This window comes from Phyllostomus discolor, chromosome 6 (genome assembly GCF_004126475.2).
Source record: "Phyllostomus discolor isolate MPI-MPIP mPhyDis1 chromosome 6, mPhyDis1.pri.v3, whole genome shotgun sequence".
NCBI classification, from domain to species: domain Eukaryota; kingdom Metazoa; phylum Chordata; class Mammalia; order Chiroptera; family Phyllostomidae; genus Phyllostomus; species Phyllostomus discolor.
The window spans coordinates 68,567,104-68,591,933 of record NC_040908.2 but is presented as its reverse complement, the minus strand read 5'-3'; the positions used below and the strand labels follow the sequence as shown (position 1 = coordinate 68,591,933).

General features: G+C 39.2%; 1 protein-coding gene across 2 annotated transcripts in view; it reads left to right on the top strand.

The window, feature by feature from the left end:
* The window catches only part of VWA3B (von Willebrand factor A domain containing 3B), a 199,950-nt gene that overhangs the window by 9,448 nt on the left and 165,672 nt on the right, over nucleotides 1–24,830 (top strand). For both annotated transcript variants that reach the window (XM_036030068.1, XM_036030069.1), the window contains exons 3-4: nucleotides 21,920–22,014; nucleotides 24,375–24,625. In XM_036030068.1, the coding sequence (XP_035885961.1) occupies nucleotides 21,920–22,014; nucleotides 24,375–24,625 (346 nt within the window). The remainder of the gene's footprint in view (nucleotides 1–21,919; nucleotides 22,015–24,374; nucleotides 24,626–24,830) is intronic.

Here is a 24,830-nt window from a genome sequence, read left to right as displayed (position 1 = left end):
AGTTTTGAGAGTCTGTTATGTATTCTAGAAATGAACTCTTTGTCACCTGTGCGATCTGCAGATATATCCTCCTAGTCTGTGACTTGTCTTTTAATCCAGAACTTCTAACGATTTCTCAGAGTAAAAGTTTTTAATTCCAATTTATTCATTTTTTTCTTGTTTGGACCTTGCTGGGTTTCAAAGATTTTTTCCTATTTTTTTCACCTAAAAGTTTTATAGTTCACATCTTACATTTAACTTGTGATCAATTTGAGTTCATTTTTGTATAAGGTTCATTTTTTTTTTAACTATGGATATCTAGCTGCTCCAGCATGTTTTTTAAAAATATTTTATTTATTTATTTTTAGAAAGAGGGGAAGGGAGGGAGAAAGAGAGGGAGAGAGAAACATTGATGTGTGGTTGCCTCTCGTGTGTGCCCTTCAGGGGACCTGGCCTGCAATCCGGGCATGTGGCCTGAATGGGAATTGAACCAGTGACCCTTTTTTTGGTTCGTAGGCTGGCACTTAGTCCACTGAGCCACATCGGCCAGAGCAGCTCTAGCATCTTTTATTTAAAATACTATTCTTCCTCTTTTGAATTGCTTTTGCATTTTTATTAACAATTAGTTGGTTGTATTTGTATGAGGATATTTCTGGATTCTCTATTTTGTTCTATGCATCAATATGTCTATCTCTCCACTAATTCCATGCAGTCTTGATTACTATATCTATATAATGTCTTGAAATTGGGTAAACTGATTCTTGTCTTCTAGTCTGTGAATATGGAATATCTTTTAATTTATTTACATTTTTTATTTCCTTCATCCAGCTATCTTGTAATTTTTGGTATATAAGTCTTACACATGTCTTGTTAGATTTATACCAAATATTTCATCTTTTAAGCAATTATAAGTGATATTGTGTTTTAAATTTTGTTTGCACATGTTCATTGCTAGTATACTGAAATATACTTGTTTTTTTTCCCATGACATTTCTGAACTCATTAGTTCTAAGAGGTTTTTGTTGTTGTTGTTGATTCCTTGAGATTTCAAGGTAGATCATGATGTCATCTCCAAATAGGGAAAATTTTCGTTCTTCCTTTCTGACCTATATGAGAGTATGCCTTGTATTTTCTTGCCTTGCCTTGTGCTGGCTAGAACTTCCAGTACTATACTGAATAGCAGTGGTGAAAGTGGATATCCTTTCTTCACTCCAGGTCTTAGGGGAAATCTTTCAGTCTTTTGCCATCAGCTATGTAAAGCAGTAGGGTTTTTTTGTAGATCAAAAAAATAAATTGAGGAAGGTCCCCTATATTCCTAGTTTTCTGAGAGTTTTTATCATGAATGGTTGTTGAATTTTGTCAAATGAAAGAATCATGTGATTTTTCTTCCCTAGCCTGTTAATATAGTTGATTATATTGATTGCTTTTGGAATAGTGAACCAGCCTTGTATCTTGGAATAAATACCACTTGGTCATGTTGTATAACTGTTTATATTGCTGACTTCTATTTGCTAATATTGTGTTAACGATTTTTGCATCTGTATTCATCCGATATTGATATGTAGCTTTCTGGCAGATATTAATCTATAATTTTCTCTTTTTATTTTTTTCTTTAGTTTTTTTTTTATTGTTGTTCAATTATAGTTGTCCTCATTTTTCCCCCAATTACTGTCCCCTGCCCTACCCACCCACCACCTCCCACATTCAATCCTCCCTGCCCTATTGTCTTTGTCCATAGGTCCTTTATGGCTTGACCCTTCCCCTTCTTTCCTGAGTTATGCCCCTCTCCCCTCCCATCTGGTCACTGTCAATTTGTTCTTTATTTCCATGTCTTTGGTTCTATTTTGCTCACTTGTTTTGTTTTGTTGATTAGGTTCCATTTATAGGTGAGATCATATGGTATTTGTCTTTCACTGCCTGGTTTATTTCACTTAGCATAATGCTCTCCAGTTCCATCCATGCTGTCATGAAGGGTAGGAGCTTCTTTCTTTCTGCTGCATAGTATTCCATCATGTACCCTGTACATTGTATAAATGTGCCACAGTTTTTTGATCCACGTATCTACTGATGGGCACTTAGGCTGTTTCCACTACTTGGCTATTGTAAATAGCACTGCTATGAACACAGGGGTGAATAAGTTCTTTTGAATTGGTGATTTGGAATTCTTAGGGTATATTCCTAGCAGAGAAATCACTGGGTCAAAAAGCAGTTCCATTTATTCCATTTTTATTTTTTGAGGAAGTTCCATTCTGTTTTCCACAGTGGCTGCACCAGTCTGTATTCCCACCAACAGTGCACTATGGTTCCCTTTTTTCCACATCCTTCTAGCACTTGTACTTTGGAGATTTATTAATGATGGCCAGTCTGACTGGTGTGAAGTGGTATCTCATTGTGGTTTTATTTTGCATCTCTCTGATGACTAGTGATGTTGAGCATCTTTCCATATGTCTATGGGCCATCTGGATTGAATTATATGATTCTTTATATATTTTAGAGATCAACCCCTTGCCCAATATGTCATTGGTAAATAATATTGTCTCAAAAAGGTATGGTTTCCTTTTCATTTCAATGATGATTTCTTTAGCCATGCAGAAGCTTTTTAATTTGATGTAGTCCCATTTGTTTGTTTTTTTTTCCTTTATTTTTCTTGCCTTAGGAGATATATCAGCAAGAATATTGCTACAGGGATATCTAAAATTCTACTGCCCATATTTTCCATCAGGACTTTTATGGTTTCATGACTTATATTTAAGTCTTTATCTATTTTGAGTTTATTCTGGTGTATGGTATAAATTGGTGGTCTAGTTTAATTTTTTTGCAGGTACCAGTCCAGTTCTTCTAACATCAGTTATTGAAGAGTCTATTTTTACTCCATTAATGCTTGTGCCCCCTTTGTCAAATCTTAATTGACTATAGAGACATGGATTTATTTCTGGTCTCACTATTCTGTTCTATTTATCTATGTATCTGTTCTTGTGCCAGTATCAGACTGTTTTGATTACAGTGGCTTTGTAATGCAGTTTGATATCAGCTATTGTGATCCCTCTACTTTGTTCTTTTTTTCTCAAGATTGCTGAGACTATTCAGGGTCTTTTTTGGTTCCATATAAATTTTTGTAGTATTTATTCTAGATCTGTGTAATATGCCATTGGTATTTTAATAGTAATTGCTTGGATCTATAGACAGCTTTGTGTAGTATGGGCATTTTAATGATGTTAATAATTCTTCCAATCCATGAACACAGTATATACTTCCATTTATTTGTATCTTCCTTAATTTCTTTCTTCAGTGTTCTCTAGGTTTCTGAGTAAAGGTCTTTTATCTCCTTGGTTAAATTTATCCCTAGGTACTTTATTTTTTTGTTGCTATAGTAAATAGGATTTTTTTTCTAGTGTCACTTTCTGATATTTCATTGTTGGTGTACAAAAATGCCACCAATTTCTAAATATTGACTTTGTATCCCACTATTTGCCAAATTCACTAATTAGGTTGAGTAGTTTTTCTGGAGACTGTAGGGTTTTCAATGTACACTATTGTGTTGTCTGTAAATAATGAATTTTATGTCCTCCTTTCAAATTCAGATGCCTTTTATTTCTTTTTCTTGTCTTATCTCTGTGGCTAGAACTTCCAACGTTATGTTGAATGTGGACACTCTAGTCTTGTTCCTGATCTTAAGGGAAAAGCTTTTAGTTTTTGCTCATTGAGTATGATGTTGGCTGTAGGTTTCTTGCATTTGGCCTTTATTATGTTGAAGTATGCTCCCTATACTACCATTTTGCTGAGTGTTTTTATCATAAAACAGTACAGGATTTTATCAAATGCTTTTTCAGCATCTATTGATATTATCATGTGATTTTTTCCTTTATTTTGTTTATGTGGTGTATTATGTTTATTGATTTGCAAATATTGTACAATCCTTGCATCCCTGGGATGAATCCCACTTGATCATAGTTTGTGATCTTTTTAATCTATTGCTGAATCCAGATTGCCAATATTTTGTTGAGGATTTTAGCATCTATGTTCATCAGAGATATTGGCTTGGAGTTTTCTTTCTTTGTTGTATCTTTACCTGGTGTTGGAATTGGGGTGATGCTGGCTTCATAAGGGTTTGGGAGTCTTCCCTCTTCTTGGATTTTTGGAATAGTTTAAGAAAGATAGGGGTTAACTTCCTTAAATGTTTTTGTAAAATCTCCTGTGAAACTATCCAGTATATGGCTTTTGTTTGCAGGAGTTTTTTGATTACTGCTTCAATTTCACTAGTTGTTAATGGTCTCTTCAGGCATTCTGATTCTTTTTGACTCAGTTTCAGAATATTGTATATTTGTCCATTTAACCCAGCTTGTTCATCTTCTTGGTATATAGTGGTTCATAATCTCTCTAATCCTTTGTATTTCTGTGGTATCAGTTGTAATTTCTCCTCTTTTATTTCTGATTTTATTTATTTGGGTCCTCTCTTTTTTTACTATTGAGTCTGGTTGAAGGTTTGTCATATTTGTGTATGTTTTCAAAGGACAAGCTCCTGGATTTATTGATCCTTTGAATTGTTTTTTTAGTCTTTATGTCATTTAATTCTGCTCTGATCCTGATTATATTCTTCCTTCTACTTGCTCTAGACTTTGTTGTTTTCCTCTAGTTCTTTTAGATATTGGGTTAGGTCATTTATTTGAGATTTTTCTACTTGTGGTAGCCTGTATTGCTATGACCTTCTCTCTCAGGACTGCTTAGGTTTTGGGGTATTGTATGTTCATTTTCATTTGATTCCAGGTACTTTTAGTTTCTTCCTTGATCTTATTGTTAACTCATTCATCATCTAATAACATATTATTCAGTCTCCATGTATTTGAATGTTTTTGAGTTTTTTCCTTGAGGTTGGCTTCTAGTTTCAAGCCATTGTGACTTGAACACGTGTTTGGTATGATTTCAGTTTCTTGACTTTTTTGAGAGTTGTTTGTGTCCTACAATGTGGTCTATCTTTGACAATGTTCCATGTGCATTTGAAAATGTACACTTTGCTTCTTTGGATAAAAGGTTCTATACATACCAATTAAGTCCATTTGAACTACAGTGTCATTTAATGCCACAATATCCTTGTTGATTTTTTTGAAGATCTATCCATTGTTGACAGTGGGGTGTTAAAATCCCCTCTGATGACTGGGTTGCTGTTGATATCTTTCTTGAATTCCTCCAATATTTTTCTTATATATTTAAGTGCTCCTATGTTGGGTACATATATATTTATAGTGGTTCTGTCCTCTTGATGGACTACTCCCTTGAGTATTATGTAGTAACTTTTTTTGTCTCTTTTTATGGCTTTTGTTTGAAGTCTATTTTTGTCTGATATAAGTATTGACACCCATGCTCTTTTTCATGTACATGTGCTTGGGATGTTTTCTTCCATCCCTTCACTTTCAGCCTGTGTAGATCTGAGGTGGGTCTCTTGTAGACAACATATATACAGGGCATGTTTTCTTATCCATTCAGCTACCCTATGTCTTTTGATTGGAACATTTAATCCATGTACATTTAAGGTTATTATTGATAAGTATTTATTCATTTCTATTTTTTCCATACCTGCGCCTCTCGCTCTCTCTCTTTCATTTCTTCTCTTTCTCATAGCAGTTCCTTTAGTATTTCTTGCAGTGCTGATTGGTGGTGATGTACTCTTTTAGCTTTTTTCTGGGAAGCTCTTTTATTCACCTTCCATTTTAAATGAGAGTCTTGTTGGATAGAGTAGTCTTGGTTATAGGCCCTTGTTTTACATTACTTGGGTATTTCATGCCAAACCCTTCTGGCTTGTAGTGTTTCTGTTGAGAGATTATCTGATAGCCTTATTGGAGCAAACTTGTGTGTTACTAGCTGTTTCTCCCTTGCTGCCTTTAGGATTCTCTCTTTGTTTTTAAACTTTGCCATATTAATTATGATGTGTCTTGGAGTGAACCTCTTTGGGTTCATCTTTATTGTGAACCTCTGTGCATCCTGAACTTGTGTGGCTTTTCCCCTCACCAAGTAAGGAAGTTTCCTGTTATTAGTTTTCAAACAGATTTTCTATCCCTTGCTCCTTTTCTTCTCCTCCAAGATTCCTATGATGCAAATGTTGTTATGTTTCATGTTGTCCTGTATCTCTCTTAAACTATCCTTCTTTTTGAGTCTTTTTTTCATACTTTTGCTCTTACTGGATATTTATTCCTACCTTGTCTTCCAGCTCAATCATCTGCTTCATCTAGCCTGCTTTTGATTCCTCCTAGTGTATTCTTCATTTATGATATTCTATTCTTTTTTCTTCCTGCTTCTTGTTCATACTTTCTATGTCCATTTTCATGCCTCTATAGCTCTTATTAAGTTCCTTGTAGCTCCCATGAAGTTCCTTCTAGTTCTCACTGAGTTCCTTGAGCATCCTTATAACTATTACTTTGAATTCCCTATCTTATAGAATGCTTGCCTCAATTTCATTTAGTTCTTTTTTTAAAAATTTTAATTGTTCAAGTACAGTTTTCGATCTTTTACTCCCATCCAAGCCCACCTCCCCAGTCCTCCCCATCTCCCTCCTGTTTCTGCCCCTCCTAGTTTTTGTCCATGTGTCCTTTAGACATGTTCCTCTAAACCCTTCTTCTTTTCCCCTGAAATTCCTTCCCCTCTCCCCTCTGGTCACTGTCAGCCTGTTCTCTGTTTCAGTGTCTTTGGTTATATTTTGCTTGTTTGTTTGTTTTGTTGTTTAGGTTCCTGTTAAAGATGAGGTCATATTGTATTTGTCTTTCACCACCTGGTTTATTTCACTCAGTATAATGCTTTCCAGTTCCATCCATGCTGCCACAAAGGGTAGGAGCTCCTTCTTTCTTTTTACCACATAGAATTCCATTGTGTAAATTTACCACAGTTTTTTGGCCCATTCATTTACTGATGGGTACCTAGGTTGCTTCCCACACTTGGGCATGGTAAATTGTGCTGCTATGAACATTGGGGTGCATAGGTTCTTTTGGATTGGTGTTTCAGGGTTCTTAGGATATAACCCCAGCAGTGGAATTGCTGGGTCAAAAGGCAGATCCATTTTTAGTTTTCTGAGAAAATTCCATACTGTTTTCCATAGCGGTTGTACGAGTCTGCAATCCCACCAACAGTGCACTAGAGTCCCCTTTGCTCCACAACCTCTCCAACACTTGTTGTTTGTTGCTTTGTTTATGATGGCCATTCTGACTAGTGTGAAGTGGTATCTCAATGTGGTTTTAATTTGCATCTCTCTGATAGCTAGAGATATTGAGCATCTTTTCATGTGTCTCTGGATCCTCTGTATGTCCTCCTTGGAGAAGTGTCTGTTCAAGTCCTTTGCCCATTCTTTAATTGGGTTGCTTGTCTTCTTAGAGTGTAGTCATGTAAGTTCTTTATATATTTTGGAGATCAAACCCTTGTCTCAGTTATTGGCAAATATGTTTTCCCATATGGTTGGTTCTCTTTTCATTTTAATGCCATTTTCTTTAGCCATGCAGAAGCTTTTTATTTTGAGATCCCATTTGTTTATTTTTTCCTTTATATCCCTTGCTCTAGGGGACATATCAGTGAAAGTATTGCTGCATGGAATATCTGAGATTTTCCTGCCTATGTTCTTCTCTAGGACTTTAATGGTGTCACAGCTTATATTTAAATATTTTATCTACCTTGAATTTATTTTTGTGTATGGTATAAGTTGGTCCTCGAGTTTTATGTTTTTGCATGTAGCTGTCTAGTTCTCCCAACACCATTGTTGAAGAGGCTATTTTTACTCCATTTTATGTTGCTGCCCCTTTTGTCAAATATTAATTGACCACAGAGACTTGGGTTTATTTCTGGGCTCTCTGTTCTGTTCCACTGGTTCATGTGCCTGTTTTTATGCCAGTACCAAGCTGTTTTGATTACAGTGGCCTTATAATACAGTTTGCTATCAGGTATTGTGATCCCTCCTACTTTGCTCTCCTTTCTCAAAATTGCAGGGGCTATTCAGGGTCATTTATGGTTCCATATAAATTTTTGAAGTGTTTGTTCTATGTCTGTGAAATATTCCATTGGTACTTTAATAGGTATTGCATTGAATGTGTAAATTGATTTGGGTAGTATGATCATTTTGATGATGTCAATTCTTCCAATCCATGAACACGGTATATGTTTCCATTTGTTTATGTCTTCCTTGATTTCTTTCCTCAGTGTTATGTAGTTTTCTGCATACAGGTCTTTAACCTCCTTAGTTAGGTTTATTCCTAGGTATTTTATTTTTCTTTTTGCTATATCAAATGGGATTTTTTTCTTGATTTATGCTCCTGCTGTTTTCTTGTTGGTGTACAAAAATGCCCTTGATTTCTGGATATTGACTTTGTATCCCACTGTTTTGCCATTTTCATTTATTAGGTTTAGCAGTTTTTTGGTGGAGTCTATATTTGCTATGTACACTATCATGTCATCTACAAACAATGACAGTTTTGTTCCCTCCTTTCTGATTTGGATGCCTTTTATTTCCTTTTCTTGTCTGATCACTGTGGCTAAAACTTCTAATACTATATTGAATAGAAGTGGTCAAAGTGGACAGCCTTGTCTTGTTCCTGATCTTAGTGGAAAAGATTTTAGTTTTTGCCCATTGAATATGATGTTGGCTATAGGTCTCTCATATATGGCCTTTATTATGTTGAGGAATGCTCCCTGTATTGTCACATTGCTGAGTGTTTTTATCATAAATGGGTGCTGTCCTTTATCAAATGCTTTTTCTGCATCTATTGCTATGATCATGTGATTTTTGTCTTTGCTTTTGTTTATGTGGTGTATTACATTTACTGATTTGCAAATATTGAACCATCCTTTCATATCTGGGATGAATCCCATTTGGTAATGGTGTATAATCTTTTTAATGTATTGTTGGATACAGTTTGTGAATATTTTGTTGAGGATTTTAGTATCTGTGTTCATCACCAATATTGGCCTGAAGTTTTCTTTCTTTGTTTGGTCTTTATCTGGTTTTGGGATTAGCATGATGCTGGCTTTATAAAAAGAGTTTGTGAGTCTTCCATCTATTTGGATTTTTTGGAATTGTCTGTGAAGGATAGGGGTTAGCTCTTCCTTAAATGCTTTGTAGAATTCTCCTGTAAACCATCTGGTCCAGGGCTTTTGTGTGTCAGGAATTTTTTTTACTACTGCTTCAATTCCACCTTCTGTTATTGGTCTGTTCAGGCTTCTGCTTCTTCTTCATTGACTTTTGGAAGATTATATTTTTCTAGAAATTTTTCCATTTCACCTAGGTTTTCAGATTTCTTGGCATACAGTTATTTGTAGTAATTTCTTACAATTCTTTGTATTTCTGTGGTGTCAGTTGTAATCTCTCCTCTTTCGTTTCTGGTTGTGTTTATTGGGTCTTCTCTCTTTTTTTCTTGATGAGCCTACTTAAAGCCTTGTTGATTTTCTTTATCTTTTCAAAGAAGCAGCTCCTGGATTCATTGATCCTTAGAATTGTGCTTTTAGTCTCTATGTCATTGAATTCTGCTCTGATCTTGGTTTTTTTCTTCCTTCTACTTGCTCTGGGCTGTCTTTGTTGTTCTTCCTCAAGTTCTTATAGGCATAGGGTTAGGCTGTTTGTTTGAAATGTTTCTATCTTTTTTTGGTAGGCCTGTATCGCTATGAACTTCCCTCTCAAGACTGCCTTCACTGTGTCCCATAAGGTTTGGACTGTTGTGAGTTCATTTTTATTTGTTTCCAGAAGCTTTTTGATTTCTTCCCTAATTTCATCTTGACCCATTCATTGTTTAATAGCATGCTAGTTAATCTCCATGATTTTGAGTGTTTTGGTTTTTTTCCCTTGAGGTTGGTTTCTGGTTTCAGTCCCTTGTGGTCTGAGAAAATGCTTGGTATGATTTCAATTTTCTTGAATTTGTTGAGGCTTGCTTTGTGTCCTATTATCTGGTCTATCTTCAAAAATGTTCCATGCGCACTTGAAAAGAATGTGTACTTAGCTTCTTTGGGATGAAGGGCTCGGTATATATCAGTTAAGTCCATTTCATCTAGGGCACTGTTCAATGCCACAATATCTTTGTTGTTATTTTGTTTGGAAGATCTGTCTATTTTGACAGTGGGGTGTTGAAATCCCCTACTATAATTGTGTTGCTGTCAATATTTTCTTGAAGTCCTCTAAGATTTTCTTATGTATTTGGGTGCTCCTATTTTGGGTGCATATATATTTACAATGTTCATGTCTTCTTGGTGGAGTCTTCCCTTGAGTATTATGAAGTGACCTTCTGGGTCTCTTTATGGCCCTTTTTTTGGAAGTCTATGTTGTCTGATATGAGTATTGCTACCCCGGCTTTTTTTCCTGTCCATTTGCTTGGAAAATTTGTTTCCAGCCCTTCACTTTCAGCCTGTGTAGGTCTTTTGTTTTAAGGTGGGGCTCTTCTAGGAAGTATATGTGTGGGTCATGTTTTCTTATCCATTCAGCTATTCTATGTCTTTTGATTGGAGCATTTAATCCATTTACATTTAAGGTTATTATTGATAGGTACTTATTCATTGCCATTTTCATAACTGTGTTCCTCTTTCTCTTTCTCTCTTTTTTTCCTTCCTTTTCTTAAAGCAGTCCCTTTAGCATCTCTTGCAGAGCTGGTTTGGTGGAGGTGTATTTTTTTTAAACTTCTTTTGTCTAGGAAGCTCCTTATTTGGCCCTCTATCTTGATTGAGAGCCTTGCTGTGTAAAGTAGCCTTGGTTGCTGGCCTCTGGTTCTCATTACTTGGAATATTTCTTGCCATTCTCTTCTGGCTTGGACCATTTCCATTGAGAAGTCAGCTGCTAACTTATCGGGGCTGCCTTGTATGTTACTTCCTGTTTCTCCTTTGCTGCCTTTGAGATTCTCTCTTTGTCTTGGAATTTTGCCATTTTAATTATGATGTGTCTTGAAGTGGGCTCTTTGAGTTCCACTTGATTGGGACTCTCTGTGTTTCCTGGATTTGTGTGATTTTCTCTAATCAAATTAGGAAGTTTTCCATCATTACTTTTTCAAATAGGTTTCCTATCCCTTGCTCTTCTTCTTCTCCTTCTGGTATCCCTATTATATGGATATTATTATGTTTAATATTGTCTTGCATTTCTCTTAATCCCTCTTCATTCTTCCTGAGCCTCTTTTCCTTTTCTTGCTCAATTTGGGTACTTTTTTCTACTTTGTGTTCCAGTCATTGATCTGATCTTCTGTTTCGTCGATCCTGCTTTTGATTCCTTCTACTGTGTTCTTCAGTTCAGAAATTGTACTCTTCATTTCCTCTTGCCCCTTGTTGATAGTTTCTATTTCCTTTTTCATGTTGATATAGTTTTCAGTGAGTTCATTGCAGTTTCCCTGCAGTTTCTCATAATTCATTGTGAGCTCATTGAGCTTCCTGATAACCATTGCTTTGAACTCAGTATCTGATAGTTGAGTTGCCTGTATTTCATTTAGCATTCTTTCTGAGGTTTCATCCCTTCCTTTCATTTGAGGATTGTTTCTTTGTCTTCCCATTGTTTGTGAGACTCTTCTTGTTAGCTTCACCTTCTTAAATTAATCTGTTCTGGCTCCCTGGGTTTATGGTGTGAACTTCTGTGGTAGAATACCTATGAGATTCAGTGGTGCAGTCTCCTTGATCTCCTGAGCTCACTGGTCTTGGGCTGTCATTTAAGTTGGCTCCGTGTTTTTCTTTGGGTTTGCTTGTTGTTGGGTCTCTTTTTTGGTGGGTTCTTCCCACCAGCAGGTTAACTGAGGGTCACTCTGTCCACCACCTCTTGTATTTTGTTGTGCTGGTGAGAGCAGGTTGTATTGAAGCTTGTTCTCCCATGTATACAAGGTGTTGAGGATTCTCTCTTGCTTTTGTTCAGTTGTTTGTACTGGGTAGTTTCTCCACTATCTAGTTGTATTTCCACATAGGTCCTGGGTTGAGGTTTATGTGGTTTCCACTCCCTGCTTCACCTTCTTCTGTTGTTATCTGTTGGTGGTTTCTTTGTTGTTGCGTTTCCTCTTCCAGTGGTATCCTGGTGTTCACCGCTTTCATCTACTCTTTTTTGTGATCAGTTGTAGGGGGCAGGCAAAATGGTTTAAGACAGCAGAAAAGTATTCTATGATATTTACAGTAGCAGCTGGTAGAGAAGAGATAGGAGATCCTTTGGCTATGTATAGTGTTAGCCATGATCTTCAACCCAACTAGCCACTTTTTAGAAAGGTGGAAAAAAGATAAGACTCTTGTTGGGGAGGGAAGGGTTGTGGGTTGGATCTAGAAAGCAGTGAGGTTGTGGGAGGTCAGATTCTGAGGTAAGATAAGGGTAAAGGATAGTAAATAGGTGTAGTGTGTGAGAGAATGGAGTTAACCACTACAGTAATAGAGTTCAGGAAATTGTGAAGTGGGCTAAGATACGGGAGGGGTGTTGTGAGGTATTTACAATGGTATGGAACAGCTATTATTTACAATTTACAATAATATTAGAGCAACAATCATATGACAGAATCTATTTGGTCTGGATAACAAGAATAGGGAGTATAGGACCTTGAGTAATGTGTTCATGGAACACTAGTGAAGTGAGGGACAGTAAATTAGCAATATACTATGAAAGAGAGAACAGGGGAAACCTGTCAATGATACAATTTAACCAGCCAAGCAAAGAAGACTAAACAGAAAGAAGAGGAATACGAAAATACTATTAAAATAAAAGATGTCAGAATAATGAGAAATAATAATAATACAAGTATGCAATAACTTGCAGGTTCTCTGTAATAGCGAAGTGAAATTTGTCACACTGCCTCAGCTGTCGAGATGCCCCCTCTTTGGGTCCAACTCTGGTCTTTTCACACTTCCAGGTTTTTTTGTCTCACTTGTGGGTATTCAAAAAAAAGCAGAAGGAAGGAAGAAGAGATAAAATTGGAAAGCAAGGAAGAAGGAATAAAACAGAAAAGAAGGAAAGAGAGGAAAAAGGAATTGAAAGATAAAAATAATAAAAATTTAAAAATTACTTTAAAAATAAAAAGGCACTTGTTGGTTTCAAACTGGCCAAACCAGTTTTTCTGGTCTTGCTGGCTGCAGCAGGCTGAGGGGCAATTGGTATGGCTTTTCTCCCTTTCCGTTATGCACTCAGTCAGCCTCCCCCCACTCTCCCCAGAGCTAGCCTGGCACCTCTCCCCAGTGCCTTGGGTGTAGGATCCAGGCCTTTCTGAGAGTGCACTTTCCCTGGGGTTACTGCTGTGGGCTGGGGTGCAGGCACACACGTGCTCAGCCACGTTGCCTCGGTCCCATGGGTTCGGGTGTGCACCCTTCCCAGTGTTATGGGGGTGTGCAGGGCCTTCTGCGCAACCTTCTGTGCAACCTTGGGATTGCTGCTGGCTGGGTGGGGAGTAGGCTGGAGTGATTTCTCCAGGAGAATTCCCCAAACAGTATCTCTCCTTTCACTTTTTCCTTTTGAGAAATTCCTCCTACTCAAGCCTGCCGCTGTGTACAACAACCTGGCTTCTCGCACAGCCAATTCTCCAGCACAGCCAATTCTCTAGCCAGACCCTGGACTATAAGGGTCAGAGCCCATCACTGCATGACTCTCAACTCTCCCCAACTGGCGTCCACAGACTCCGTGGGTGTTGACAGCCCCTGTGTGTTTACCACTTAGTCCTTATTCCCCTTTCTGCGACTTCAAGCAACCAGGTCTCTCCAGGTGCTGCTTAAACCTTGTTTGACCAGGGAGGGAGCAGTTGACCTGGCTCTCTCCCAAGGACCTTGTGGCAGACCCAGCACGCACTGGGCCTGAGGCTGCAGTCACCCTGGTCCCTGCACTGATCCCTGGGACCTTATCGTCCTGAAGCACTCTCCTTACCATCTGGTTTTTTAGTGTCCGCTACAATTTTTGGTCTCTTGTTTTCATATATGCTGGAGTACTGTTGGCTGTTTGCTCTGTTCCTCCATAGATTGGCTAGGTTTTTCTCCCATGTGTAGGGGGAAGTGGAATCTGCTCCGTCCAACCTCACTGCCATCTTCCCTCCTCTCATTTAGCTCTTATTCTGGGGATTCTTACTTACCTTTTGTTTGTAGGTTATTCCTTTGTTTCCCCGTTTCAGGTGACTTTTTTTTTCTGCACCTCAGATTGCTCTGCTTTGACTGCCAGTCTTTGTAGGGTGGCCTTCTGTGGTATGAGTTATGTGAGACTCAGGATACAGTCTTTTTGATCTGATCTGGATGCTCCAATGATACCCTTTATTCAGTTTATGTGGGTTCTCTTATTATACTTGGGCTTTGATTATTTATGGCTCATTCTTTGGTGGGTTCTCCCTTCTAGATGGCTTCCTGGGAGTAACAACCCCCACCACATTTTGTATGCTGTTGTACAGGTACTGGTTAACAAAGCAGTACTACCCAGAAAACAAAACTCACACCAGCAAAAATATCCCCCTACCATTTCAGCACTATCAACAGCAAATAAGCAAAGATTAATAAAGGTGGAAAGAGAATAAGAATATTATAAGCAAGAGAAAAGAATATGACATACCTACAGTAAACAAAGATGATTTTGAGAGGATAGAGGTAGGAGAAATAATTAGAGTTAAGGATAGAATCAGGCTAAGAAAAGGAAAATATAAAATTCCAAACTTAAATAAGCAATGGCTAGAGGAAGACAAAATGAAGCAGGACAGAGGCAGAGTAACCTATGATATTTGAAATAAAAAGTAGTGAACAAATAAGAATACAATTGAAAAACAGCAATAACTGCAATATCCATGCTGAACCAGTCACAACTGATAAAGGTGGAAATAAAGTAAGAATATTATAAGAAAGGGAAAAAGACTGTGAGCTGTCTAAGGGCAGGGAGAATGATTTTGAGAGGATAAAGGGAGGAGAAATAACAAGAGTAAGGAATAGGAACAAAACATAGAGAGGGGAAATGTAAAATTTACAACAAAAATAAGAAAGGCTAGGAAGAAGGCAAAATGGAGTAAGACAAGGGATGGGTACTATCTGAGATTTAAAATAAAAAGTAAAATAAAAGTATAAAAAAAGAATGAAAAATAAAAGACAAAAATAGTGAATTAGTTGGAATACATTTGGAAGAAAGGAAGAAATATTAAAGGGCTATGCAAGAGAAAAAATAATGCTAATTCTGAAGAAGAATGCTATGGAATTCATCTCAGTAGACTCTGGTATTTACCTCTGTCTTCTGCTTCTGGATCCATCTCTGGGTTTTTATCAGCTCAAGGTCTAGTAGTGGGTCATCCACCTTCTAGCATCCCTGCATATACCACTTTCACCTGCCTCTGTTGCAACTGGGAGGGTAGGTCTCCCCTGCCAGGCACTGGTCAGTCTTGTGGTAAAATTGTGGCTGTGTTCCCTTACCCCTGTGCCACCTGTCTTGGTCTGTGTCAGTTTATTTCCAATTATGTATAGTTTCTGGTGAACTAGCTGTCTGTTTCAAGGGAGGGGACCATCTGTGTAAGAGGGTCAGTTCTTTCCTGCTTGGTGCTGTTGACAGCTCTGTGAGAGAGCTAAGGCTGGGTGGGTCCTGATTATCCCTTGCTGCAAAGATTTCTGATCTCCCTGACTTACTGGCCTCAGTTGAATAGGGCCCTAGGAACACTGGTTCTCTCCCTGAGAGAAGTTCAAAATGGGTCCTTTTGAAGATTCTCTTCCTGCCTTTCTCCTGTAGACATGTACTCTGCAGGGGGGTTTTGAGACTGTCTTGCTTGTTCTGCCAGTTCTGCAGGAGGTAGGGGCTGGGCAGTCCTTCCCTTCTCCCAGAGGTTTGATTTCTGCCAGGGAAGGGTGTTCTGCCTGGCTGTAAATAATCTCAGGTGCTCAACTCTTGCCCATCTAATTTCCAGCCCACTGCCCTTGTAGTAGAAACAGTCCCAAACTCTCTGTTTTAGGTAGCCTCTGGCTTGTTAGCCGCACTGGGCTGGGGCCAGAAATCCCTTTGCTGTGCACTTCTCTGATCTCCCTGCCCAGCTGTATTCAGTGGGAGAAAACTGCACGTTAAATCTTGCCCCTTTGTTGGCAAGGCAGCTGTACATGGGGTCACTGCCCCGCATGCTTCCCCTCCCCCTTTAAAATAAGTCTTTCTGAGGCATACCCACTGCAGCACCAAGTCACTATCCAGCTTTCCACCCACACCACCTCTCCAAACAGCCAGAAGTCTCTCACAGGTATGGCTGGCTGCTGCCTGTATCTGCCTGACCCAGGTACAAATGAGTCCCTCTCTCTTTCTCTGTCACTCTCCCAGTTGTCATTTGGTGCTGCAGCTATGGAAGATGAGCTGCTGGCTGTGTGTGTGTAGCCTGGATATCCCCAACCTCACACATCTCCCCAAGTCATCCAGGTGCATATCTGTGGGTTCCCTGCTTAGGACCAGGGCTCCCTGCCCTGGGAGGGGAGGGAGCTGTGAAGCTGCAGTTTCTGCTCAATCTCTTCACATCTACAGGACCATGCACAGGGTATTTCCTATTCAACTTATAAAATCTCTATACTGTCCATTGTGAAGCATCTTCTGTACTCCTTGGCTCAAAGCTTCATATCAGCTAAGATTCCTTTCATTGTTCAGGTTATTTGTCAGCCAAGAATCCAAGTTGGGGGCAAGGGCAAGTGGACTCAGCTTCCACCTACTTAGCTGCTATCTTCCCCCTCTTAATTTTTGATTCAACAAACATAGTGTAATAAACTTGAGAAAGACTATTATATTGATCCATATTTGTACTTACCATGTTTCCATCACATTCTTTTATTACCTCCTTTGTGTTTATAAAACTTTCTTTATTCATCTTCAAAAGTAGCTCTGCTGTCAACAAATCTTTTTAGTTTCTTGTCTGACAGTATCTTTATTTCATCATTATTTCCAAAGAATAATCTCTCCATATGTAAGTTTAGGGTTGACAGTTTTTTCTTTTTTCTAAGTATATTTTATTGATTATGCTATTACAGTTGCCCCAATTTTTCCCCCTTTGTCCCCCTGCCCTTAGTTCATGTCCATGTGAAATCAGAAAAGACACTGGCATTGGGCTGTCTGTCACTACCAAACTCAATAAGCAATGACAGTGATTGAATCTTTATGGGTGCTTTACTCAGATGGCTGGCAATCTGAGAAGATGGTGGGTTCATACCCTAATAGACCATCTTCCCTTTTCTTTCCAGGCCAGACTTTTTATAACAGGGAATAAACAAGGTGCTGTGAGGGCTTTGAGATTCAGGGAGGATCAAGTGAAAGAAGCTGCAACATTCCTGTCCTGGGCAGTTAGCTGTTCCAAGGGGGAGGTGGTCTCAGTCTCTCCCTGGAACACAAAGGCCCGTATGCCTCCAGTTGTCCCCAGGTGGTAATCTTCAGCAGTGCCCCAGGAGGTTGGCTGTCTTCCCAGGAGCCAGGATGGGCCTTATCTATCCATACTTTCTGAAAAAAAAAAAAAAAAAAGCTTTAACATATACATTACTTGCTGAGCTTATAACTTTTTGCCTTAATCTAAAATTTTCCAGCTCTTAAGTCCCCAATCATGTGGGTTGTGCATGTAAGTTCTTTGGCTTCTCCATTTCTTCTACTGTTCTTAACATCTTCCTGTCTATTTTGTACCTACCCAATTATGCTTCTAAATCCCTGTACCTTTACCCCCATTGTCCCCCTTCCCCCTCCCAGCTGATAACTCTCCAAATGATCTCCATATCTATGATTCTATTTTATTTTAGCACTTTAAAAACATTGTGCCTCTTCCTTCTGCCTCCATGATTTTTTATCAGAAAATCATATTCATTACAATTTATTACCTGCTACTAGAATATCACTGCTTTACTCTGATATTTCTTTATTCAACTCATTATATCTCCTTTATATACTTTCATATTATGTCCTCCTTTATAATAATACTTATAAGAATTTGTATATTTTATATCTATTGATGTTTACTATCTTGAAAGTTAAAAATAGAAGATGGAGGTGTAGATAAATATGGCTCACTTCCTCACACAACCACATCAAACTTACAACTAAACTATAGAACAACCATCACTCAGAACCATCAGAAATTGAGTGGAATGAAAGTCTGACAACTCTGGAAATAAAGGAACCATAAACATCCATACTGGTAGGAGGGGCAGAGATGTAGAGCAAGCTGGTCCTATATCCACATGTGGTGGATAAAAATTTGGGAGGGATATCACAAGAGTGAGGAGTCCTGGCTCCATACCAGACCACTTGGCCCAGGGTTCCAGTGCCAGGAAAATAAGTCCCCATAACTTCTGGCTGTAAAAACCAATGGGGATTGAGTTGATGGAAGAAAGTTCTGCAGTTCCTTTTTTTTTAGTGTTTTAAAAACAATTTTATTTATTTTTAGAGAGGGGGAAGGAAGAGAGAAAGAGAGAAAAACATCAATGTGTGGTTGCCTCTCATATGCCCCCTACTGGGGACCTGGCCTGCAGCCCAGGCATGTGCCCTGACTAGGAATCAAACTGGTGACCCTTTGGTCTGAAGGCCAGCACTCAATCCACTGAGCCACACCAGCCCGGGCCCAAGCAGTTCTTTCTAAAGAACTCACACACGGACTTACTCGTACTCACTCCCTCTCAGCTCTTGCGCAGGAGCAACAGCTTAAACAGACACCAGTACAGGTACCTTTTTACAGGGAGGAACTGAAGTATTTGACATCAGGGTGAGAGCTGAGGGACAACTTTCTGTTAGACAGAAAAGAGGGCAGAGGCCATTGTCCCTTCTCTGAACCCTTCTCCCACAGAACCATAGAGTGTCAGGCAGGTGCCATATCTGAAATTCCATCAACTTGGCTAACACTGTTTGCCCCACCTTGGAGATCCCCTAGGGCTCTGCCCCACCCAACTTATAGGCCCACCCAAGCTGTTAACAGTGGCTTTTCCATACGAAGGGGTGGTCTTGGCTCATGCCTCACAACTTCATAAACAGTCCCAAACAAGTAACATCTAGTCCTAGTGAGCTCCTAGCCCTTGTACCACTTGCTATGTGGTCCCAGGCCTGGCACTAGCAGCAGACAGCTTTGGATCACAGTTTGGCTTTGCCTGGGAATCTCTGAGCCCAGCACAAGTAGCAGTCATCTGCAATTGGCTTTATAGCTCATGCAGAGTTGCCCTGGTCAGAACACAGGTGGGGGCTGAACTTGGCTTGCACCACCAGGGAATCCTCAGAGCCTACAAACCCAGTGGACAGCTACAGATCACATAGGAGCACCACCAGCCTGCCCCTGCGCAGCTGATCCTCCACAGAGGGTGGAGGTTGGTGGTCAGTAGTCACAGCCAGTCCTTGCAGCTGACTGGCCTGGCTAAATCTCTCCCATTGCCTTGCTAACAGCCACCAAGGCTCTACTACAAGAGGAGCCCACAAGGAGGTTGCACCTTGAGTACCCAGCTTGGGTGATAGGGAGGCTGTGCCACTGGACCTTACAGGACATCTACTACATTAGGCATGCCACTAAGACATGGAGTCAAAGCAGGTCTACCTAATACATAGAAACAAACACAGGGAGGCTGCCAAAATGAGGAGACGAAGAAACATGGCCCAAATGAAACAACAGATCAAAACTCCAGAAAAGAGACTAAACGAAATGGAGATAAATGATCTATCAGATGCAGAGTTCAAAACACTGGTTATAAGGATGTTCAAGGAACTTAGTGAGGACCTTAACAGCATAAAAGGGTACAGTCAGAAAGGACAAATACCCTAATTGAAATAAAGAAGAATTTACAGGGAAAGAACAGTAGAGTGAATAAAGCTGAGAATGAAATCAATGGTTTGGAATATAAGGAAGCAAAAACAACCAATCTGAATATCAAAAATAAGAAAGAATCCAAAAGAATGATGATAGTGTAATCAGTCTCTGGGATAACTTCAAGATTTCCAACATTCTCATCATAGGTGTGCCAGAAGGAGGAGAAAAAGAGCAAGAAACTGGAACTCTATTTGAAAAAATAATGAAAGAAAACTTCCCTAATTTGGTAAAGGAAATAGACATGCAATTCCAGGAAGCACAGAGAGTCTCAAACAAAATAGATGCAAAGAGGCCCACTCTAAGACACATCATAATTACAAAGCCAAAGGTCACGGATAGAGAGAGAATCTTAAAAGCAACAAGAGAAAAGTAGTTATTTACCTAAAGGAGAGTTCCTATAAGACTGTCAGCTGACTTCTTAAAAGAAACTTTTCAGGCAAGAAGGGATTGGCAAGAAATATTCAAAGTCATGAAAAGCAGGGACCCACAGCTGAGATTGTTCTACTCAGCAAAGCTATCAAAGGGCAGATAAAGAGTTTCCCAGATAAGGAAAAACTAAAGCAGTTTATCATCACCAAACCATTATTACATGAAATGTTAAAGGGACTTATTTAATAAAAAGTAAAAGATCAAAAGTATGAACAATAAAATGGAAAAAATACGTATCTATCAACAACTGAATCTAAAAAACAAACTAAGCAAACAAGAACAGAGACAGAATCATGGTATGGAGAGCATTTTGATGGTTGCCAGATGGGAGGGGTATGTGGGAGAGTGAGTGAAGAGGTGAGGAGATTAAGAAGTACAAATAGGTAGTTACAGAATAACCATGAGAATATAAAGTATAGTATAGAAAATGGAGAAACCAAAGAACTTATGACCCATGAGAATGAACAATGGTGTGGGGATTTCTACAGAGACGGTACTTCTTTTACATTGAAGGGTATAGGTTAGCTAACAATTAATATCAGCAGCACATAGAGATGGTATTTGGACAATAAGATAACAATGAGAGCTTCCATGATCTCTCCTCTTCTGGAAGATTATGCCCGAGGGGTCTGGAAAAAACATTACTCCATTATCTTAGATGCAAAAAGACAATAGACAAGGCTTAGTTAAGGCAAAGATTGACCATTGTCAAGGCAGATACTGGCCTAGGACCTGACTACTCAACACAACTCACTTTTAGTTAGGAAGTTTTAATTCCAGACTACCCTATTCAGTTACTTTAGGTCTCTGAGTTTGTGAGGCCACCATGCAGGCTTCCCCTGAGCCAGTCAGCTTTAGTATGTGGCCCCTTTTTCATCCACATGAGTGAGATCATTGTTGGTGGAATTCGAGAACCCATTCTTTACTATTATGAACATTGAAGTTGAAGTCTTATAAATTAAAATTCAGTCATGCCCTTTCTGCCTTCCTAAAGTAGGCTGTTATCCCGCCTCCCTGGAAAGGCAGAGAATAGACACACTGGATCCAAGAGTACCACTATTCTGTCTTCCATCTTTGGGACTTTATAACAGCAACAATAACATAATAATCATAAGAACATCTCTGGGAAGCTTTGCCTCATCTTCTGTCCTGCCAAGTCAGAGTTAGTCCTTGAATCCTCTCTGTAGTCTTCTGTTCCATGAAGGAGTAAAATGGTTTTAGGCAGTATTATATTCCCATTCTGTAAGCACTGTGCTTATCGTGTGGTGGGTGCTCAATATGTGTTTGAGCAACAGATGTTGAATAGTTGAGCACATAATCAAAAAAATCTTGTGGTTGTTGACATTACATGTGAGTATTTAGAATCTATTACCAGCTTGCTTCATTCACTCATCTATTCATGAACCCTCACTTGAGAGAACAATAGATAATATCTAAGTTTAACTTTTAAAATTCTGAAAACAAGTCTAAGTCCTGAATAAAAGTTTTCAGAAATTAAACACAACTTCTCTGTTTTCTTGTTGACCTGTGACTCAATCATACTTTACAGAAGAACCAGGAAAACAAGAAGCAAGCCCTGTTTTCCTTCACATTCATTCATATATTAAAGTATTATTCATGTCTTAAACAGTTGCATTTATCATAGCTCCTAGAAACACTTTATTATTTGGATCAGAATACAAAGCATCAGAGTGTTGCTGTCACTGGGGATATAATTTGAATGGTGCCAGAGAAAAGCATTTTTAACTAAAATAAGAAGCATTGGCAACACCATTTTGATTGTTTTTTTTTTTTCTATAAAAATGCAGATTATGTGGCTTCTCTAGGGAGATTTGTGGCTTCCCGGTATGCTGAAGGCCTGTTTCCACAGGTCTGCAGAGCAGAAGATGGTACGGCATACAACGTAAGTGGGAGTTCCTGATGCCCTCTGGCCGTGGTCCATGTGTTGTGGCTGTGCTGAACAAATTTCACACGGACTATGGAAGTCCTGTGGAAAAAAAGGGATGACATGGCCATTCTCTAAGTGAGAGAGAGGTTCCCAACCCCTGCCTGTTCAGGCTTTTATTGCTTTTCTGGGTACATTACATCGAGGATGGTCCTCATTTACTTTGCACAGGTTTGCTGTAGGTGATTACCTTTTACTGATAACAAAGGAAAGAATGTTGCCAATTACTTCAAAGAGAAGGATGTTACAGATCAAGGGGAAAAGTGGTTCAACTGGTTACACTCCATACTTAGGAGGTTTAGCACAGACTTGAGGAAGTTAAAGATATGCAGTAAACATTTGCTGCCTCAGTTCAGGGTGAGTTTTAGCAAAAGCAAGCCTCATAGCAGCCCAGGTACAATACAGGCCTGATTCCCCACAGGAGAACCTATCCATGGGCATGGGTCCTGTGTGCCAGACTTCATGCCCTACTGACCATTCCAAATGGGGGCTGGGCTACATTCTCCACACTATGTGGAATGGTCCCCTATATTTTCCCCCTTGTTTTTTAGTTAGGACCACTATAGATCCCACAAAGCTTGCTACTTGCTGGTCTCTTACACAACCCTGGGAAAATAATTTGCAAATGTAGCGAAGTACACAGAGCATTATTATAATCAGTAAGCAACCAGTGGCTCCAAAGACCCACACTCTGGTTAAGTTCATCAAAGTAGTTTTTTTGGGTTTAGCCAGCTGAGATTATCACAGAGAGTTTGAAAACCTCTTGCTTGGTTAAGTGTTGAATGTCCTGCAGCTGCTGATGTAATTCTAGCTGCAATTTATCAATTCGTTCTTTTAAATTGGTAGAAAAAGTATCTCTTAGATGATGTTGAATATCACTCCAGGAGTATTGGATGGAAATGCTCTTTGGGGGTGGGTGATGTACAGTTCAAAGAATCCTAGATTGGAAGGGAAGAATCCAATGGGGTGGAGGTGGGTCACTGCCAGGGAAGCCTTTTCTATGATATGGCCTCACCTTCTTTGTCAGCGGCTCCAAAGTTCTTCTGGAGAGTAAACACAAGCATACCCTCTTCTCCAAGTTAATAGTACAACTGGGCCTTCTCATTCTCCTTCCCCTAGCAGGTCTTTGTATAAGACCAAGGATGTGGGACTGCAGGCCTGTTTTGCACAAGGTGTTTGTCTATGGGTGACTTTAAATTATTATCACAATTCAAAAAAAATTGTACGTATATATTGCTAGCATGGTTAAATTCCTGGGGGATGTTTCCTGAAGTTCTCATAAGGCACAGGGATGCACTGCTGAGGTCTGGGAGTGGCCCAGGCAGAGAGTCTCACACTGCTTCCATTGATGCTGGAACTTGAGGAAGAAGCTCGATTGCCAAGAGTATGGGGACAGAAAGGAGTTTAACACAGAGGGAGCAGCATGAAACAGGGCATGAAAATGTGGAATTATATGGTGTGTTCAAAAAACATATTTTCCTCAACAATTTAGGTATTTGGGGTATTGGAGGGTTTTTGAAGTTTCTAAAAAAGTACCAGATCTTTAAAATGTTGATTCTTCACTGAATAGAGTACAATTTTTTCTTATTCTGTTTCTATGTCTCCTACTACCCTACACCCTGAAAGACCTCGCACAATTGTGCCTGATCTATCTAAATGATGCTATATTTGTGTATACAAGAAATTACCCTTAAGCCTCTGTCACCTTTGAATGACAGATTCTACAAGTATTTGTGGCAGCTATAGGTGATCAAGTGATCTAGATATGGGGAGCCTGGACTGGGAGATAAGACACAGGATAAGGTCATGAGCAAGAGGATGAGTCACTGGGGCAGCATCCTTAGAGGAAGCCAGACAGATGTGCTGGCATGTTTATAAGCATTTTCAAAAATATTTTTGGCATGTTGTAGTTAGGAAAACTTTTTAGAGGCTTATTTTTCTTTCTAGCCTTTGCTTATCTTTTTTTTCTCCTTAATTTCTTAAAATTTCCCCTGGATATTTTCTGATAAAGATAATTCTCTAACTATAAAGATAAAACATGATCTAGAAATAGATTGTTTTAAAGAGTGCTGAGTTTTTAATAGAACACAATCATCTTTCCTTCTCTGGGGAATCAGTAGGGGGTTTTCAGTTGAAAGACTAGAACACTTCCTTTTGTATTATGTGGGATTTGGAGGATCATCCATACAGTTGTTATTAATACACAGTTCTTGATGGCAGAGGCTTTGACTCAGTGGGCCCTGTTGTTCCTGGCTCTGTGGTTCAAGATGACTTATTTTGGTGTACTTCTGTTTTCTTTTTGCTTTTATTTCATTAAGCTGACAGCCAAATCAGAACTGATCTATCAGTTTGTGGAACATTTAACACAAGCTGTGAAGAGCTATAAGCAGCGGATGGACTGGCTCACCAGCAGAAGCCAGCAGATTTTTGGTGTCATCTTGGAACAGTGCATCACCATTGTGCTGGATTTTGGTGGCATTCGGGAGGGGGAGCTTAATCTCTGCCAAGATGCTCTAAAAATGGTCCTCCAGGAGCAGGTGGCTCACACAGCCAAGTTCAATATCATATGGTAAGTCTCCCACAGGAACAGGATATTTCAGTGAAACTTCATAGGTAATTTTCATTTATTCAGAGTTAAGTAGCATAACTAACAGAGCTCTATGGAAGGGCTGTTTTCTTGTAATTTCCTAGACTATAGAATTCTAGCAGAGAACCAACAACAAATAAATATTGGAAAACTTTTATCTGCTTTGCACATAGCACCTTAGTTTTCA